Source organism: Micropterus salmoides, unplaced genomic scaffold, assembly GCF_014851395.1.
Source record: "Micropterus salmoides isolate LMB-PRFRI ecotype aquatic unplaced genomic scaffold, ASM1485139v1 Ms_hic_scaffold_2, whole genome shotgun sequence".
NCBI lineage: Eukaryota > Metazoa > Chordata > Actinopteri > Centrarchiformes > Centrarchidae > Micropterus > Micropterus salmoides.
Genome location: NW_024041150.1, coordinates 11,231,486 through 11,251,081, shown reverse-complemented (window position 1 = coordinate 11,251,081; position 19,596 = coordinate 11,231,486). Strand labels below are relative to the sequence as shown.

Here is a 19,596-nt window from a genome sequence, read left to right as displayed (position 1 = left end):
CTTCATGTGCTGCTGTGTCATTTCAATGACAGTGTGCATGCACAAAGGTAAAGCAGAATATTGGAAACGAAGGTCAGGTTTTGTTTTTATAATGTGTTAGATTTGGTTGCTGTCTTTTTGGTTGAGCAGATTAATAGTTGGTTGGGTATAGGGTGCATGGTGCAACTAAATGACAAAGTAAAAAACAGCAAATTCTGAAGCTTGTCCTTTCTTTTCCTTAAGCCCCCAACAAACAAGCCAGGAAGAAATGCCTGCCACTTCCCTACAGCCTACATTAAATGAGTCACTGACAAATGCCAGTGTACATAGTGAGATACTCATGGACAAACCATCGGAGGACATTAGTCCAGTTGGACCACAAGCTGACGTTGCCGTCCCTCAGCGAGGCAGAAAGCCCAAGAGAAAAGTTCCAGAACCTCAGCAGAAAGGGTGTCAGCAAGAAAAAGACACTGTTCCGTTACGGCCACTCAGAAGGAAGGATAGTTTAACACCTGAATCTGATGGTTCAGTCCAGTCTTTTAGGAAAGATGCTACTGGTGAGATAGTTCCCACACAACCTGCCACTGACCCATCTTGCAGCATAAAACGTGGTGACCATAGACAAAAAAGCCAATCCATGAATGTTGTCCCTCCTCCTCGTGTGAAAAGAAGAGATGATAGTTTGCCGCATGAAACTCCTCAGAAAACTGTCCCTTGCAAGCCTTTGAGGAGAAAAGTCAGTGCTACTAGAGAGACATGTGTTCCAAAAACTAATGACAAACAGAATTTGAAAGCCCATGTCTGTTCTACCACGAAAACATCTGATCCTGTTCCTCCTCAACCTTTTGAGAGAAATTCTGTGGTCTCTGGTGCTCTTGAACCTGTACAGAGCATTGATACACCCTGTCAAACAGCCACTGGAATGATCCCATCACAACCTGTAGGAAGAATAGACCAAACAACCAAAAAACACTCTCAACAAATTGATTTTGTTGGGAGTGCAGCTCTACTGGCAGACACAGAATTGGTCTGCTCTAAGGACTCAGAAAAAAACTCTTGTAGCCCAGAATGGCCCAAGAAAGATATTAATACATCTGTCAAGGCCTCTCCTTACATAATTCCTTCCTCAGAAACAAAGGAAATTGAGAGCATCACCCCAAAGCCAGAACCAGAGACATTTCATTCTGAGCAAACTGCTTCTCTCTCAATCATCAAGAAGATACGTCTTCCACAACGTGACAAAATATTGCCTTCAAGCAAATCTCGCAAAATTGCCAGTGGTGAGGAAATTATGGCACAGATCTTAAATGTTGCAAACAAAGAGTCAGTAAAACCAGTTGAAACCAGTCAAATCGAGAACACTGTCATGGGTGATGTGGAAGAAATAAAGCAGTCGAATTCAGTGGGTGAAACGTCTGTTGATACGGTTGACATCACGTCTTCTCAGAAATTAGAGGATGCATCAGAGATAACAGAGGCAGAGAAGGAAAAACAAACAACGCTTTGTATCTCAAGACCTCGTGTGAAGATACGTCTCAGCACATCTAAAGCTTCCTACGGTGAAGAGGCACAGTCAGCGGGGCAAGGTGGTCCTTCATCCATTTCCTTAACAACTAAAGAATTGTCAAAGGTGCAAGACAGAAAGGACTTTCCCCCTCTTTCTCTGGGTGATCAGCTTGAAATATCTGCAGAAGAAGTGGGTCCTCTAAAGTTGACGAGAAGCAGATTAGCCAGTGAGGGCAGTGTTCAAGTAAAGGATGGTGATGTTTCAGAGAAGACACTACAAGCTTCAAGAGTTCCTGTACCAAAACCAAGAGTAAAGAAACGTCTCAGTGGTTCATTCCCACATGACATTACAATTTCTGGTTCACCACCTCCTTGCCTGCCAGACGCAGTAACTGACACCACTGGTCATGAATCTGTTCAACAGAATGAAAAGTCAAGCTTTCCTGTTCCGTTGCCCCGGGCCAAAAAACGTCTCAGTGCGACTTATTCAGACAGCACACCACCTGTAGACAATTTATGCCCCCAAGAAATGGAATTCTCTCAGACAAAACCAGAGGATAAATCTGTCAATATCAAAGAACAAGAAACAAAGAAAGACTCAACATCGCTGGATTCAAGTGTGATCTCTGAAGGAGGTTTTGTCACAATCCAAGGAGAAGATGATGGCGAGTCAGAGTTGGAACGGGAAGTGCTAGCAGCAATGGGAGAGGAAGAATTTCCTCAGGCTGACTCTGTGGAAGATGCTGAGAAGGCACTGGATGAAATTATTGGAGGCTGGACCTTTACAGATAAACCTGTTGTTACAGATGACCCAGAGCAGGCTGCAGAGGCAGTGTCGGAGCAGGCTGACATTGAAAAAGTCCAGGTTGCTGCTTCCACTGTTGCATCTTCTCAGGATGACTGGCTACATGTTGAGGATGATAAAGCCAGTGAACCAATGGAAATAAACTCAAGGAAGGAAGTGAGGGACGAAGAGTTGGACTTTGGCTTTGTGTCTGTAGATGTAGTTGCTGGTTGTTTAGAGGAAGGAAGGTAAGATGAATCTGTACACGTTAGGGTGTGGGGGTGGTGCACTCATTACTAAGATATATGTGTGTGTTTTGACGTATCCCTCTCTCCACACAATAGAAATTCTAATTTCCATGTATTTTCTAATGATCTAATATGGTCTGTGTATGTTTCATATAGATATATAGGTTTCATTAGCAACATTGTTTGCAAAGTCATCAATTACCAGTGTTTTGTTGTTTGTAGGGCTGGGCGATACGGCCAAAAATGTTACCACGATAAAAACATTTCATATCATTCGATATCGATAATTATCATGGTAAATGTCAAATCGTTATTTCTTTCACGTTTAAAGGCTGATTTTTGCTCCTGAGTGAAAATTGAAGAAACCAGATGGTTAATTATGTGGTTAAACTTTTCTGGATGCTCAGAATGTGACAAACACGGGATCACTTAACAAATCTGAGGTAGAACATTAAAAACTATTTTGATCAAATCTTTTTCAACAAATATGATTTCCTCAACAAAATAAATATTTTAATAGAAAAATTAAGTGTTAATTTGTTCGTGATTCAAATTAATTAAACCAGATATTTATTGACGATATATTGAACATTTATTATATTGTCATTGAGGAAAATTATATTGCGATAATTATCATCATTGTTTTTTTGCCCAGCCCTATTGTTTGTGACAAACATTGTTTTCAAATCAGTTGTGGAATGTATTACTCACTTTGCATTGTTTTGTGTGTCTTTCCAGACAAATGGAGAGAGGAGAAGAATCTTCAGGTCAGCCTGTACCTGGGCTTTGTGGCAAGAAGCGTTTGAGTGGTTCTTACCTAGACGACACCAAGTCACAAGTTGCTGGCTTCCACCAAGCCAGTGAACCAGCAACACCTCAGAAAATACCTGCAGATGGGGCTGCCTCTCCGGAAGTATGCCAAAGCTGCACTTATTAATGTTTATATATTAACAATTAATCAAATGACTATTTGTAATGTGCAAGATTTTGCTTTGAAACTCAGAAAATGATCACCAACTTCGCAGTTACCCTCAGCTTCAAGGAGATCCTTGTTGGTTCTGGTTTTCTGACCTGCAAACTCCGTTATTATCAACTTCATTTCCAGCAGCAGCAAGCAGCAATTTTCAGAAATGTGCTGATAAACCCACTGTCTACTTGCCCAACACCAATCAGCAATCAGTCAGTTAGAGTCTAGCTGGTGAAGAAAGTGTAGATTAGACATTAATCAGGTTGACAGAAACACAACTCAATGCTAATATTGCTCTGTGTCTGCCAGATCTGTTAATTGGCAACAATGCTACATGTTTGTTAAGTAAACATATTTCATATGTCAAATGTATTATGCTTCTGTTATTCCTCTATGACTAAAATGGCAAGAAAATCCATTTAATAATGGTCTTTATTCAGTTACAAGCTCTGACTCACTTCATAGCTCAGGGAGGTTCCTGGATCACATTGTCTTAAATGTGATCTTATAATATTAATATTAAAATCATTCCTCAATATTGTTTTTGTGTGTGTTATAGAGCCTTTTGGCCAGTCCCATGTTGGTGACATCCAGTCAGTCTCTACTGGAATGGTGTCAGGAAGTCACACAGGGTCACAAGGGAGTGAAGATCACCAACTTCAGCACCTCCTGGAGGAACGGCCTCGCTTTTTGTGCCATCTTACATCACTTCTACCCAGAAAAGATGTAAGAAAAAGTTGATATTTGATCTACAGATAAAAAGTTTGTTTTATGTGTTCATTTTGTCTTCTTTTTTTGTGTGTAGTAATTTTGAAATGCTGGACCCGTATGACATCAAGCGCAACAACAAGAAGGTGATAAACTAAATCAGTTGTACATTTTTCATGTGTTGGTTGATAAATCCTAATCTGATCCCTCCATCTGTGTTTCTACAAACTGCAGGCCTTTGATGGCTTTGCTGAACTTGGCATTTCCAGACTAATGGAGCCTTCAGACATGGTCATGTTAGCAGTGCCTGACCGCCTCATTGTCATGACTTACCTCAACCAGATCCGCACCCATTTCACAGGCCAGCAGCTCAGTGTGCTTCACATAGAGAAGGATAGCAGCGAGTCCAGCTATGCAGTAGCCAGGGACAGGGAGAGCCAAGAGGACCCCGAGGCAACGGTTCGCTACTGTGCCCAGAGGCTCCAGGAGGAGGGTATAAGTCTTGAGACTAATGGGACTGCTGGCACAGGAGAGAAGGACAGTAAATCCAGTAAGGATGTGGTTCCACCTCCCAGAATCAAACGACAGCAGATTGCTGGGGCAGGTGGGACTCAATTACCAGTGGCACCACCAAGGACTCATTTCCTGTCCAAGTCAGGTTTCTCTCATGTTAAAGATGCTGATCTGGTCAAGAAGCGTAGGTCACAGCGGAGGAGTGGGTCGCTAGATGAAACAGACATATCAGTGGTATGCTACCTTATTCATTTATCCCTTTTAAATACTTATTATTACCGTTTCTCTTTAACTTCTCGTGTTATATGAGGAACTTTTTTGTCTGCAGGTTGTTGCAGGGCATGAGGACAAAGTTACCCGGAGGAAGTCAGAAACTGGTTAGTCATTTTTTGCTGTCAAAAAGTCTCACTACTGACTTAATATATCCACCTTTTTAAAACTTGACCCTGTCTTTTGTTGCTGTATTTGGACACGATGATTTGGAATGTTTTTCCATTGATGAAATTAAAGTTGTTAGGCATTGCTTCATTTATACAAGTGGTACAGTTAATTTCTGTTTGTCTCATAGAGAGAACAGAGGCTGCGGTTGAGGAGGGAAAACCTGAAGGCCAGGTCAGTTAGCCTGTCTAACACTCTTTATTATAAGGAGTACATTATGGTTAGACTATCTCACACTTACTCAAAATACATGCCTTTTTTACTCCAGTTTTTTACTCTACCAGTAACATTACCACCAACTGTCTGCGACTCACAAGTCGGTTCACTTGATTTTGTGTGTGTTCTACATTACCAGTGTACTGTGTATCGCATTAGCTGGGAAGTTTGACATCAAAACAATGTAAAATAAAGACATTGGTGACCGGGCAGCAAGCCTCTAGGAAGTGACATAGTGACCCAACTGTGGAATTACAACTTCCAGGTCTGTCACGTGATGCCTTTTTCCCATAAGCTTACATTGTGAAAGAGGCAGCTATAAAATGATAGATACATTTTTTTGTGCATCACAGAACCAGCGAAATGACTATTTTCATGGGGTAATTTTTCTCCTATATTTCTCACACTTTTTGACACATTTTACCCCAAACTGTTTCTGGCCCTACACATTGTGTATAAGCCCTTCAATGTAAAAGTCTACTGTTTCCACCCGGGCAACAATACAGCTACACCAAATGTTGTTTCCTGGCATGCACGTGACGCCGAAGAGAGCTGCTCACGCCTCGTCCTCCTCAGTGAGTGAGAGACTGAGAGAGAAATGGAGAGTACAGAGAGAAAGAAGTCCCCACCCCCTACCCAGTGCATGTTCCATGTTCCATGTTTGTACCACTGATAACAAAGCATAGATTATTAGATAGTAATTGGGTTTGTGTTTGTGTGTGTTTGGCAATCTATCCAGGACCCAAGCCAGTATGTGCTGAATCAGATGGAAGCCCTGGAAGCAGAACAAAACCATGTTGATAACAGAGCAGGTGTGGTGGAGAGGAAGCTCAGACAACTACTGGAAACAGGTAAGATCCTCCTAATATTGATACATTTTGAGGGAACAAAGTAATTCAATTGTACAAATTATTAAATTGAGGGAAGAAAATGAGTCCATTTTCAGGGAATAGTATGTAACTTAAAGGCACTATGGACTAATTTTGGATTATTGGAATGTATCACTTAAATTTTGTCTGCCAAAACAAAACCAAAAGCCTATATACTGTATATAAAAACTGTAATAGTTAATAATAGGTTACCAAATTTATTGTTAGCTGTTTCTTTTTGACTACTTTATTCACTCCACAACTCCATCATCCCAATTTAGGAAAGAAAGAGAAGGACTTTAGCTGACAGAGGAGTCACAGTAATGTGATTTTCTCCTGCAGGCAGTGACAAGGTGGAGGAGGAGAGGTTGATTCAGGAATGGTTTATGCTGGTCAACAAGAAGAATGCTTTAATCAGGAGGCAGGACCATCTGCAGCTACTGTAAGACATCCACAACACACGCAGCTGGAAACATGTACAGTATAAGCTGTAGAATTTACAGCACTGTATTCACAATTGGAAAAACAATCATGTGATGACAGCTGAGCCATCTCCATAACAACTGAGAAAACTCCATCTATATAAGACAACTCTCCTCCATAAGCACAGAAATAACACATCTTGTAATGCCTCTCTTGTGATTGACAGACTGGAGGAACAAGACTTGGAAAGAAGATTTGAGCTGTTAAACAAAGAGCTGAGGGACATCATGGCACTTGAAGGTACGACTTTATTGCTGAACATACTGCTTCAATCACACTCCAGAACGCAGTCCATGACACACTGACACTCCACCTTTTATGTGGATGTCCAGTCAGTGTTGATGGTAAATGCAGTAATTTGAAGCAATAGATTCCTCAGTGCGTACATATTGACTGAGTAAGCAGAGTTCTCCAGCTTGCACAGTGAATATCTATCTATCTATCTATCAATCTATCTATCTATCTGTATCTATATAAGTAGGGACTGGTTTCATTTCATTTTTCCTGTTGGACAAATAAGACTTTTATTTTGCACATGGAGTGGTTTATGTATATTGTAGGGTAAAAGCTTATATTAGGCTTTTCAAATCTGCAGAGCATGAGCAGAGCCACAGAGGTTAACTTTAGTGTTTATTGACAGAAATTTGTGCGTTTTCCCATTTGCGTGCTGCTCCTAACCTTTCACTATTTCATCATGTAAATCAACTTTGAACTAGAAAAAATAATCAGTGGAGCCCTGGGGAAAGTTATATTTACTGTCGACATTCACTGTTACTCACCAAATGCATTGTTTATCCCTGAGGTCTAACAAACGTGTCGGCTCTGCTAAGCCGATTTTAGCTGAAGTCGAAGTATTTTAAATCCAATATGGTTTACATCCATGTGGTCTAGCTTGCCATCTTCTTGTTCTTCTCTGTTTCTGCATATCGTCTGTTAGGACAGAGACTCTCTGCCACTCCTTGTATTTTACACACTGGTGTTTAGATCATTTTCCATTTTTCTTTTCCAGAAAGTTCTTCTTACTTCTGTTCCTCTGTTTGTCTCTGTTGTCTTTGTGGTGCAGACTGGCAGAAGACTCAGGCCCATAAACACAGAGAGCAGCTGCTGCTTCAGGAGCTGGTTTCACTGGTCAACCAGAGAGACGAACTGGTTCACAGCATCGACGCCAAGGAGAGAGGGTGAGACACACTTAAAGGCCCCGTATTATACAAAATGCACTTTTCCATGTCTTTTCAACATAAATATGTGTCTCCAGTGTGTCTAAAGACCCCCAGACTATGTAAAAAAAGTGCTACAGTAAGGACGGGGCCCTTAAAGAGACAGGAGCTAAAATGGAGTGCTAAGACACAGAATGAAGCATAACATTGACCTCGAGTTCAGCATAAGTTACCATGGCGATGTCACCTAGAAAGAAGTGAACCACTGTGGTAGGACTGAAAACCCAGGGTAAATCCTGTCATTAACTCGCTAAACTCAAATCTCGCTTTATAGTACAGGTCCCAGGACCTTTATGCCTCCAGGACTCTGAGGTGTGCATGAAAGATTGTGGCCGACCCCTCCTACCCTGGACACAAACTGTTTTAGGCACTCCCCTCCAGGAAGAGACTGCAGCAGACTCTTATACCTCCCCACAGACACAGCACGTTACAATCTCATACAGTCTCTGCATATTGCACATATTCCTTGTACTTAATACTGAGGATTATTGCACATTTGTTTGTCAGTATTTTGCACATTCCTGCACAAACTGTCTGCTCCTCCATTCCAAAAAGATATTTTTATACAAATATTATGATATAATTTATATTTTCATTGCCAGTGTTCTCTTTCTATTGCATGACTTTGAATTTTTTAAATCTTTCTTTATTTTCTTTTACTGTGTTTGTTCATTATTGATAATGATTTTTTATTGATAATTAATTACTAATTTCTGACTAATTCTGATTCTGAGAAAGTGCATCTGAAACACATCCTGTGAAGACATCCTGTGACTCTTCTCCTGCCTGCTTGTCTTCAGAGCTCTGGAGGAGGACGAGCGTCTTGAACGAGGCCTGGAGCAGCGGAGGAGGAAGTACGCCAAACAGCAGAAAGAGAAGTGTGTGATGCAGTGATTCAGTCAGCGTCCAGCCACGAAACACTGGGTCACCTGTCTAAGAGAAAATGGGTCAAGACGAAACCAAGAATGGGTGTTTGGTCCTGTTTCACCTGTTGTCAGATTGACTGGTGTGGCTTTAAGTCAGCAGTAAGAAGACCAGGACCGTCAAACACAGGATCCAGGGAGGGCACTTCTATGAATTCTTCTGAGAACACACTGAACCAGTATGAGGGGGCAGTACATTTGAATATTCAGATGGTCCAAAACCAGAGTGAGGCTCTGAGAAATGTCCATGTTAAAGCTAGTTTTAAATAGTTTTGGTTTTCTTTCCCTTTTGAGTTTCTAAAATGTGGCATTAGGCTCCATTTTATGACCAAAGATCAAGGTAACGGAAGTGGGCAGTAGAGTCATTTCTACAAATGCAACCCATTTACCATATGCTACAGAATGTTCAGCACCAAGGGATTCTGACCCACTTAGCAGAAGAGGCATCGGAGCCTCAGAGAGCCGTTGTACCTTTGGACTGTTTGCTTTGCAGTGTGTGTGCTGTGGTTTTCACTGACAGTTACAGAAGGTGATTGTGAATGTAAGGTGTGTTTGATTGACTGTGTTTGAGACTTGAAAACGTTTGGTACAGATATGAGCTGCCAGAACCAGGAGAGACCAGGTTTGACCAGTGTTTGTTCGCTAAGGCTGACAGCAGCGCTGACATGTTTGGATTGGACCTTCTGATAACCAAAATCTCGTGCCAGTACAAACCGAACGACAAAATACACGTTGCTTTCTAAACCCACCCATGTGAATGTTTTTGGATCTGTGGGCCCCCATCAGCAGAAAGCATTGTTTATCAGTGCTTTTCATATATGCCAAGAAATTATTCATATGTTCATTTTTTCTGATCTGGGTAAGGTTTGGTTAAGTTTAGGCTTAAGAAGCTACTTAATTAGCGTTAGGGTTAAGAAAGAAATGTGGTTCGGGTTAAAAAACAACTTAGATATGGTTATAGAATGATTGTGGTCACAGTCAAAGCTATATGTTGTAGGTACAACAACAAATACTGGTCCAGCCCTGGAGGAAAACAACACTTTTTGAACCTTCCACAGTTGCCTTACTGTACGATGTGCTAACTGCCCGAGTTTTGCGCAGGATTTACTGATCATGGCACTTTCATTGGAATTGAATTTTGGTCACGTCTTCCAGCGCTTGCGTTTGGCTATGTTTGTTGTTTGCTTTATTTTTTTCACAAAGCTAAAAATAGGTCCATTTGGAAATGAAAACATTGTATCTCATGTTTATGGTTTTGGTTTTTGAGATGTTGAAATGTCATATCAAGTAGAGAAGCAGCCACACAGATTGGATTAGCTTTTTGGTCTGTATTTTCACTGTCATTTGTGTAGAAAATATTCATACAGGACAGAAGCATTTAGTGAAACAAAATGAGGCATGTACATGTAGGATTTATTTTCTTTTGGTACAGATTAGGAACAATCTCCACTAAGGTTTAAGTAGCATGTAATTTATTTTCCTGTTCAAAAATATGAAATATGAAATATTGTGTGAAGTTACAACTTTTACATTATGCAAATGTAGTTTTTCTGAAATAATAGGTGAAGATGTGAATGTGAATGTTTCTGCATGATGCATGCAAAAGCCAATATCATCATTTGCTGAAAGTGAATCTATCTCTTCCAATAATTACAGGATACTTCCTGCTTGTTTTTGCAATGAAAATATCTGTGTTTTTACTTCAGTGCAAGGATTTCCTGTAACAGTGAGCTGGGCCTGAGAGATTTTGTTTTTTGTGTAAAAGTTTGCAGTTCTCATGTTGCCATAACTGCTTATTATAGCAACTCTGACCCACACTTGTGTAAATTTGTTAAAGGCTATCAAATGGATTGCTGTTAAAAAGCTTTTATTTGTGTTTTTATGTTACATTTGCACTATTTGTAAAGTTTGGAAATTACAAAAGATTTGAATGCCCACACATCTCTTGCAGTTTTATTTAATAGTATTCTATAAAACTATTAATCTATTTATTTATCATAAGATTTCAGTAAATAATATAAATCCATATTATATATATACTGAACATACATAAATAATCCAAGGGTTTGTCCAGAATGTTTTTTTTTCAAAATGTTAGCACCAATGGGTAAACATACTGTAGCCTACAACAGTAATGCTACACTGAGTATCCTCAGATCCCCCATCTCTTCCCTTCACCTCCATGCTCCTAAGTAAACAAAACAACAAACAAAAAAACAGATTTAAGAAGGCCTATATAGAAACCACATAAACCTTGGTATACTTGTTATATTCAGAAGGTATCCTGAAGCTATGTTAAAATGAAACTTGTCACTTTGTACTTGGTGTGTTAAACGTTTTATTCAATATTAGCCATCCACCGCTAGGTCTAGCCCGCTCTAAGACCAACGATGGCCAGTTCGATGACAGGAAATGTAGTACTGATGCGGTTTGGCTCCTGGCACCCCAGCTCCACCAAAATGTGATGATGTGCAAAATATTGAAACCCCATATTTAATTGAAAATAGCACAAAGACAACTTTAAAATGTTGAAACTGAGAAACTGTTGTTTTTGGTAAATTATATGCCTGTTTAGAATTTGATATATTCACTTTTGGTCTCAGGTGAAGTTGCCAGTGATGGTCGTTCAGACTTGACGACTGTCGTTACAACAGTCAGGAGCACTAACGAAACAGCGGTATCGATCATCTGGACAGTATCTTCAACCAAGTCCAGTTGCCCTTGATTTTAACCTTCCTTGGATGCTCTTCTTTTAACAACACTCTGTAAGCGTCCGCTAACTGAGGAGATGTTGTGACCTTGAAAGTGGAATGTTTTCTCATTCTTGCTTGATGTAGGATTTCAGCTGCTCAACAGTTCAGGTCTCATTTGTTCTATTTTACGTTTCAAAATGTGACAAACATTTTCAGTGGGTGGACTGCAGGCAGGCCAGTTTAGCACCCTGACTCTTACTGAGGAACTATACTGTGTGTGTTTGGCATTGTCTTGCTGAAATAAGCAAGGCCGTCCCTGAAAAAGACGTCTGCTTGGCAGCGTACACTCACCGACCACTTTATTAGGAACACCTGTTCAATTGCTTGTTAACACAAATAGCTTATCAGCCAATCACATGGCAACAACTCAATGCATTTAGGCATGTAGACGTGGTTCAAGTTCAAAGCGAGCATCAGAATGGGGAAGAAAGGGGATTTAAGTAACTCTGAACGTGGCATGGTTGTTGGTGCCGGATTTTCACGCACAGCCATCTCTAGGGTTTACAGAGAATGGTTCCGAAAAAGACTCTAAATCCAGTGAGCGGCAGCTGTGTGGATGAAAATGCCTTGTTGATGTCAGAGGTCAGAGGAGAATGGACAGACTGGTTGGAGATGACAGAAAGAAAACAGTAACTCAAATATCCACTCGTTACAACCAAGGTGTGCAGGATACCATCTCTGAACGCACAACACAGTGAACCTTGAAGCAGCAGAAGACCACACCGAGTGCCACTCCTGTCGGCTAAGAACAGGAAACTGAGGCTACAATTCACACAGGCTCACCAAAACTGGACAGTAGAAGACTGGAAAAACGTTGCCTGGTCTCATGATTCAGACGGTAGGGTCAGAATTTGGCATAAACAACATGAAAGCATGGATCCATCCTGCTTTGTATCAACGGTTCAGGCTGGTGCTGGTGGTGTCACAGAGCTCAAATCATCTCAAACTGGTTTCTTGAACATGACAATGAGTTCACTGTACTCCAGTGGCCTCCACAGTCACCAGATCTCACTCCAATAGAGCGCCTTTGGGATGTGGTGGAACGAATTCATGCACATCCATGATTCTCATCATGGATGTGCATGAATGTTTCCAACACCTTGTTGAAAGTATGCCATGAAGAATTAAGGCAGTTCTGAAGGCAAAATGGGGTCCAACCTGGTACTAGCAAAGTGTACCTAATAAAGTTGCTGGTGAGTGCATGTTGCTCCAAACCTTTATATATCGTTCAGCTTTAATGGTGCCTTCACAAATGTGCATGTTAACCATGCCATGTGCACTAATGCAAGCCCATACCATTACAGACGCTGGATACTATGCACTTCCTATTTGGCCCAGACGATGCGGCGTCCATGATTTCCAACCAGAATTTCACATTTTGACAGTTTTTCCACTTTGCCTCAGTCCAACTTTTCCAGTCTTTGTTGGCACTGTCCCAATTTTTTTTGAAAAATCATAATTTTCCAATAACATTTAACATTTGAAAGTTGTCTTTGTGCTATTTTCAATTAAATATGGGGTTTCATTGTTTTGCAAATCATTTTGTTTATATTTTACAAAGCATGCCCACCTTTTTTTTTGTACCTTTTTAATTGTAACCAAGGACATTAAAAAAGGTCAAATTCTGCTTTGTGGCTTTTTCCCTCTCCTTTGAGTCTAGTCCGACACGCTCTCAAAAACACCGGTGGAAAAACAGTGAGCCGCAGCACACCTCTCGTCTCCCTTCCAAACACTAGCTACCCTCCAGGCAGTCAGTGGACATAAAATTGTTACTGTGATGTAGAGACAGAGCTCTCACAACCCGCCCTAACCTGCTTCTGATTGGCTAGTAGTCCTTAACTAGGAACTATGCATGTGTCACGGTGGGGTGTGGTTGAAAGGTTGGTGGACCCAAATGCAGGACACTGAGCTGAGCAGGTACACTTCAAAAGGTTTATTAAACAAACTAAAGGCGAGCACACTTACAGGCAGATTGGCTGAACTGAGGCTTTCCAAAATAAACAGTCAAAATAAAACAAGGTGATCCAACAGAAATCCAAAATCCACAGAAACAAGCAGGGTGAACGAACAGGCTAAATGTATCCACAAGAGATAGAGCATTACAAGCTACAATGACCGGACGGGAACTGAACAGAAACACCAACCATTTATCCATCAGGGACTAACGAGCAGTCGGGAGCAACACAGGTGAGAGGGATCAGGACTAATGAGAAAGGCAGGCAGAGGGATTAGCGGGGGAACAGACAGAACACAGGTTACTGAACACTAAACACAGGCCGTAACAAATAAGATGTAACAGATCAGAATGAAACAAATAAACTAATCCAGACGCAAGCAGACAGATCACAAATAAACCACAACCAACAGGGAAAACAGACTGAAGCTAGGATAAAACAGAACTCAGAGCAGAGAAAGCCAAAATAATGCAAACACAGAACTAGGAGTAAGTACAGACATTAACTAAGACACAGAACTAAAACATTAAAGCCCATGGTCTTAAAATCACATGCTCCATATACACAGCCACATATTCTGGTGTGGAACATGTTTTGTTCAGATGTCCAAATACTTTTGTTATTGTTGTGTACTTCTAATTCACTATATTTCAGAAAGAAACATTACACTTTTTAGTCCTCTGCTATTTAACATTCATGTTTTTTTTTTGTTTGTTTTTTACTTTGTTGGGTTGCTGATGCTTGTGAAAGAGACAGAAGAGATTTTATAACTTAAGGTACACAGCTTGACTGTGGGTGACATCACTCAGGTAGGTAACCATGACCAAATGTCAGGCAGCCTTTCATTTCATGAGCTGGATATGGTAGTTTATTACATTGTATTTGGCACATTAGATGATTATTTGTCATAGTGGCAACTGATCATATGTTTGGGAAACAAATCAGTGCTATGTAACTTATGTCAGAGCAGCTCATCAAGACATTCACATCATTGATGCAGCTCACAGAGATTATACTACTAATACCTGAACAGTTCCAGAAATCACATTATTGACTGACTGACTGATGTTGTAGTCAAACATGAATACACTGAGCAGCACAGTTTACAGTGATACAAGTGAAGCTTTAGACAGGAATATGCTGAACCCAAATTCAAATCAAAGGTAGCTGAGTAGAGTCAGTATAGCAGCAGACATGTTCTCTCTCCACTGATAAGTATTCTAACCCCGAATTCACTCCTCCGGCTGAGTCTTTTATATTCTAAGCCTGACTGCACTGGCACAGCGGCAGATTTCAGCTGGACTACATTGCTTTCAACCTTCACAGAAACAAAGAAGCAAGTTTAACTTGGACTGTTCGGCCACCCCGTCAAGTTTAAACAGGTGTAGGTGACACAACATCTATCCAATAGTTGACTTCCGTGGATTCAGGTGTGGATGCACATAAGTGTGACAGACGACTGATAGTAAAGGAAAGCAGTGCAGTTAGGAATAAATACAGGACACACAAAGTGAAGTTGAAATGTAGACATCATGTGCAGTGTTCTATAAATGTAACGTATATATATGTAATGTAGTTTGGATGATGACACTTATTTGGCCAATAAAGCCTGTCTCCAGGCAGGCAGATGTGTGTGTGCAACAGGTCCAATGGCACAACTGGGGCAGCTGCTGAGAACAAGTCCTACACCCACTGACAGTGCCCTGCATGAAATGCAGCCCGTGATGTGCTCTGAGATCACCTTCCTTTTTTACAGGGTCAAGCAAGCTTTCATGGTGACTGATTCCAGAACTAGTCCTAGATACTAGACTGGTCCAGGTGGCTCTTTTCTACATTCAGGCATAATCCGAGAGCAGCCAGATGTGCCAACAAAGCTTCTGTTGGGCTCCATGCCAGGCTCTGTGATGGAGCACACACCAACCAGTTGTCCAGATAGCTGAACACCCATTCGGCAGCAGAGGAATAAGTGCAAAATCCATACATTTCGTGAATATTTGTGGGGCAAACCAAAAGGCATGATGTTGTCCTTAAAGGCTCAGTCCTGAAAGGACCTGGACTGATGGGAATGTGAAAATAGGCATTGTGAAGGTCCACTGCTGTGAACCAACAGCCTGCCCCTATAGCTTGAAACAAAGCCTTGACCTGAGCATCTGAAAGGGAAACACCTAGAGCTACCTGTACCTCTATAACAGCACTGTCCCCCCATGGACAACAGGTGCACTGACGCCAAGCACTTCAGCCTCTGCTGTAGGCCCGAACACTTCACCAGGACATATTTCGGCCTCGCCAGACAGCAGCTTGATCTGCATCCACCAATTCACACTAGCTCAGGAAAATATGCCACTGGGCCATGTCCAGCTGTGCCAAGGCATTACCAAGAACCCTGGCCTGAGAGCTAGCACCCTGGATCATCATGTCAGACAAGCAGCTGGGCTCTTGGACTTCAGGTCCCGTATCAGACCTTATAAATTCAATTCAAAAAAGCGTTTGCAAGTCTAGAGGCCGTGGCTGCCTGCCATTCAGGGCAAGCTGGGCAGCACCAACTAGGTGGCTGAGTGCAGAGCGGGGCGCAGTAGCCACCCTGGGTTGAGCACAAGACCCCTGCAGATGTTTGACAAAGTCATGGTATACTGGCAAAGGCCAGCCTACGGCTCCTAGGGTCCCTGTCCAGTGCAGAGTCTTTTGGTAGAGAAGATGGGGGAGGAAGCAGCTTTTGCTACTGATGAGAACAGAGCTCAACAGAAAAATCACAGCAGATATGGGTGTTATTTGCATTTGTTAACCACAGTAAAGTATCTGTGTGAGTGTAATAAATATATTAAAATGTTTTACATTTTTAACTTTTCAGACCACAAACAAATGTCCTGTACAAAAGTCAGAGGCTATTATATAAAGCCTCCACTTTTTGATTGTCTGAGCGGAATCACGTCCAAATCTGCTGCCTCAACCAGTAAATTCCAACCTGTGTAAGACACTCTTCACTACTTTTATGTTATAAGCTTTTGACCCTTTTTAATGATTCATTTGTTGTGTTTCTTTGCCTTTATATAGCAATGTAAGTTTCTTTTCTATTTTAGAGATAATGACTCAGATTTGGGGAAGGAAGTGATGCTGATTGTTGGTCATTGTGCAACATTCACTTGTGTCACAGTCCAGGCAGTGGCTTCACCCTGCAAAAGAGTCTTTCTGATGGGCAGCGCATATCAGTCAAATATGAAATATTTGACTATTTCAAAACCAAAATTTGATGGTGATAGCTTTTTTAAAAAGCTTAAAAAAGCTTGTTAATTTGCACAACAAAACAATTCATTCATCTTATTCATACATTTCCTGCAGAGGGTCATGATTACTAGCAGTAAAACAAAAGGATCAATGAATAGAAGCTGTTGCACATGAGGGATTAAACTTGATTCAATAGAGAGCCTAAGTCCCTCCCCTTCCAGTAGACCTCCAAGGGACCATTATAGGATACAGTTCAAAAGGGATAAAAAAGTGTTGTCTCTCGCCGTTGATTACTGAACATCTTTCTTCTGAAATAAGGCCCCATGGGGCAGAAGTGGAAGGGACGGACTAATTTATAAAATGATGATTTCAAATGAATACAGAGCGTGAGTAAGCACTTTCCTGCACACCTTATACAGGCATGCCATTCCATTTAGTATGAGTGCAACGTATTCATTTGGCACACCGACTTAACGGAATGAAGCTTGACTAAAAGCTCGTGCTAACCATTTTTACCTAAACACATCAAACACCAAGCAACTAACTGAGCGTGTAGCAAAACACATTCTCTGTCTGGCGCAGGCTTGCAGTCACAGTGCTCGTGATATCTCTCCTGTCAAGCTATCCACACAAACGACTCCTCAAATGAATACGGAGACTCCACATTTTCCAGCAGGATGATTCTGTACAACCAAAACTCACATAAGGAAACCATCAGAGAACAATAAAAACAAACATACATTTATTCATTTACAATTACAAATGTCTAACCTTTGCGGTTTTTGTATGTGTAGTCATATAAAACCTTAAAACCATAAAACTAGTATTTACTAATCTAATTCTCGGGTGCCATCTGGGACATGTAACATGTAAATAGTAAACATGGCCAAAACATGGAGACATGGGTATGTCTTTAAAATGTATCATAATTGTTGCATTTTAGTGTCATCATCAAATTTCCAGTTGTAGCCTATAGTCAGGGAGTGGGAGAAGACATGGAGTTGCAGCATGTTAAAGCATATTTGTTATAATGCTGAGATTGCCATTGAAATTTAGATTTTATACTAGGTGAGGATAAAATGTTATATTTGCTCTGGAGTGGTAACATAAATAGGTTTACTTACAATGGATTTATATTCCTGCCTATCAAAGGAGAATATGTAGTTAGACCTGATGAATTGTTTTTATTGAAATGTTAATTTTCTTGAGTATAGGTCCAGAGTTAAACAGGTTTTAATATTATTTGGGGTAAAGTAACAGAATGAAGCATTACAATTTGGATAAACTCATTGCCAGATGTTAAGAAATTAACTTAAATTGCCTAAGAACCTGGCACATTACACATATTTGTTGTTAATTTGTTATTAATTGTAAATTGTTTTTGTTCTATTGTTATTTTTATTATTGTTTTAATTTTTTTATATTGTCAGTTGTATTATTTTTCTCAATTATTCTGTTATTCTAACTTGCATTTATTTATTACATATTTATATATTTCTACATCTATCTATGTCAGCTGTATGTCTGTCTGCGTGTGGCACCTTAACACCACAGCAAATTCCTCGTATGTGTAAAACACTACTTGGCAATAAAGCTCCTTCTGATTCTGATTCTAATTCTAACTAAAAATTTTATTGAAGTTTGTTTCCCTGGAAAGATAATAAGATAATGTATGATGGAGATAAAGACAAGAATAACTTTTTGAGAATCAACCACAGGGTAAATCTGTGGCTGTAAAAGCCAGAGCAGTAAGAGGCAAAAAAGCTGCGTCATGTGTTTGATGTCAATAAGAAGAGTCTCATTGATGCGGCTTTAAAGTCAATCCTTGACAGTTGTGAGTTGAGTTGTGTGTTACCAGTTACACCCTTGTAGAAACTGCAGCTGCAAACATTTTCAGCAAATAAACAAAAACAAGGAAGAACAAAACCCAGCAACTTAAACGTCCCTTCACAATGGCAACAAACACCAGCATATTTCAGTGATTCACCATTGTTTAAATGTGTTTTACAAAGTGTTGTGAGTGAATAATAGCTCTTTTGAAATCGATGACAAAAGCAAAAATTCCCAAACGTCAGCATTTCTAGAAAAAGAATCAGTAAAAAGAAGAAGCAAGGAAGTATGGCCCAATACTGGATTAGCAGGTTTTTAGGGCTGGAAACAATAAAACAAAATCCAAAAGAAGACTGACTGACTACAGTAGATAACTTTGCAGCAACAAGAATTTAATAGTTTATTTAATAGCATACTTTTTTACTAGATCAATTTTAATTCGACCCCTTGCATTAGATTTTAAACCTAGTTTTATATTTACCCATATTCATTCTAAACCCATCTTTAAATTCAGTCTTCTCTTAACATGGTTTATTGTCAGCCCTGTTACAAACATTTAACTTTTAATTCTTTAAAATAACAAGGGGGTTTGTATTTAACAATGGAAAAGAAAATCTGCCCAAATATTTCTTGTCACGTTCAACTTTGGTGAACAATGAACCTTTGAGGGAACAGAGGCAGCTATCGTACCTGTGTGTTTTCAGATTAGAGTCAATCCCTCCAATTTAAACTGAAAGGGAGTGGCGTCGTCTGTTTTAAGGTTTAGGCCTAAAGACTAGCCCTTAGCTACATCTAATCTGGCATTTTTGGCAGGATCAGTGTTTTGGTTGGCGAGTGTTTCCGTTTTGATGCAGAATAGAATTGAAAATGCTGCAGCAGCTGCCCCTGCAATTCCAGTGAGGTAAAACCTCAGTAGCCACCCTACAAATTTTTACTATCAAGGAGAGGTGAGAACAGTGGCTCAAGGTAAGATGGGAAAAATAGA

The 19,596-nt window shown here is 40.4% G+C and overlaps 1 protein-coding gene across 10 annotated transcripts in view; it reads left to right on the top strand.

Moving 5' to 3' along the window:
• ehbp1l1a (EH domain binding protein 1-like 1a) overlaps positions 1-10,790 on the top strand; it is a 47,169-nt gene extending 36,379 nt beyond the window's left edge. For 8 of the 10 annotated variants that reach the window (XM_038730092.1, XM_038730093.1, XM_038730090.1 and 5 more), the window contains 12 exons: positions 223-2,517; positions 3,256-3,430; positions 4,044-4,210; positions 4,290-4,338; positions 4,427-4,939; positions 5,034-5,082; positions 5,274-5,317; positions 6,099-6,210; positions 6,571-6,670; positions 6,878-6,951; positions 7,775-7,889; positions 8,729-10,790. In XM_038730092.1, coding sequence (XP_038586020.1) covers positions 223-2,517; positions 3,256-3,430; positions 4,044-4,210; positions 4,290-4,338; positions 4,427-4,939; positions 5,034-5,082; positions 5,274-5,317; positions 6,099-6,210; positions 6,571-6,670; positions 6,878-6,951; positions 7,775-7,889; positions 8,729-8,822 — 3,787 coding nt within the window. In that variant the 3' untranslated portion in view covers positions 8,823-10,790. Of the gene's footprint in view, positions 1-222; positions 2,518-3,255; positions 3,431-4,043; positions 4,211-4,289; positions 4,339-4,426; positions 4,940-5,033; positions 5,083-5,273; positions 5,318-6,098; positions 6,211-6,570; positions 6,671-6,877; positions 6,952-7,774; positions 7,890-8,728 lie in introns of those variants that run through there. The other 2 variants (XM_038730095.1, XM_038730091.1) reach the window with 2 other exon arrangements.
• The last annotated feature ends 8,806 nt before the right edge of the window (positions 10,791-19,596 follow it).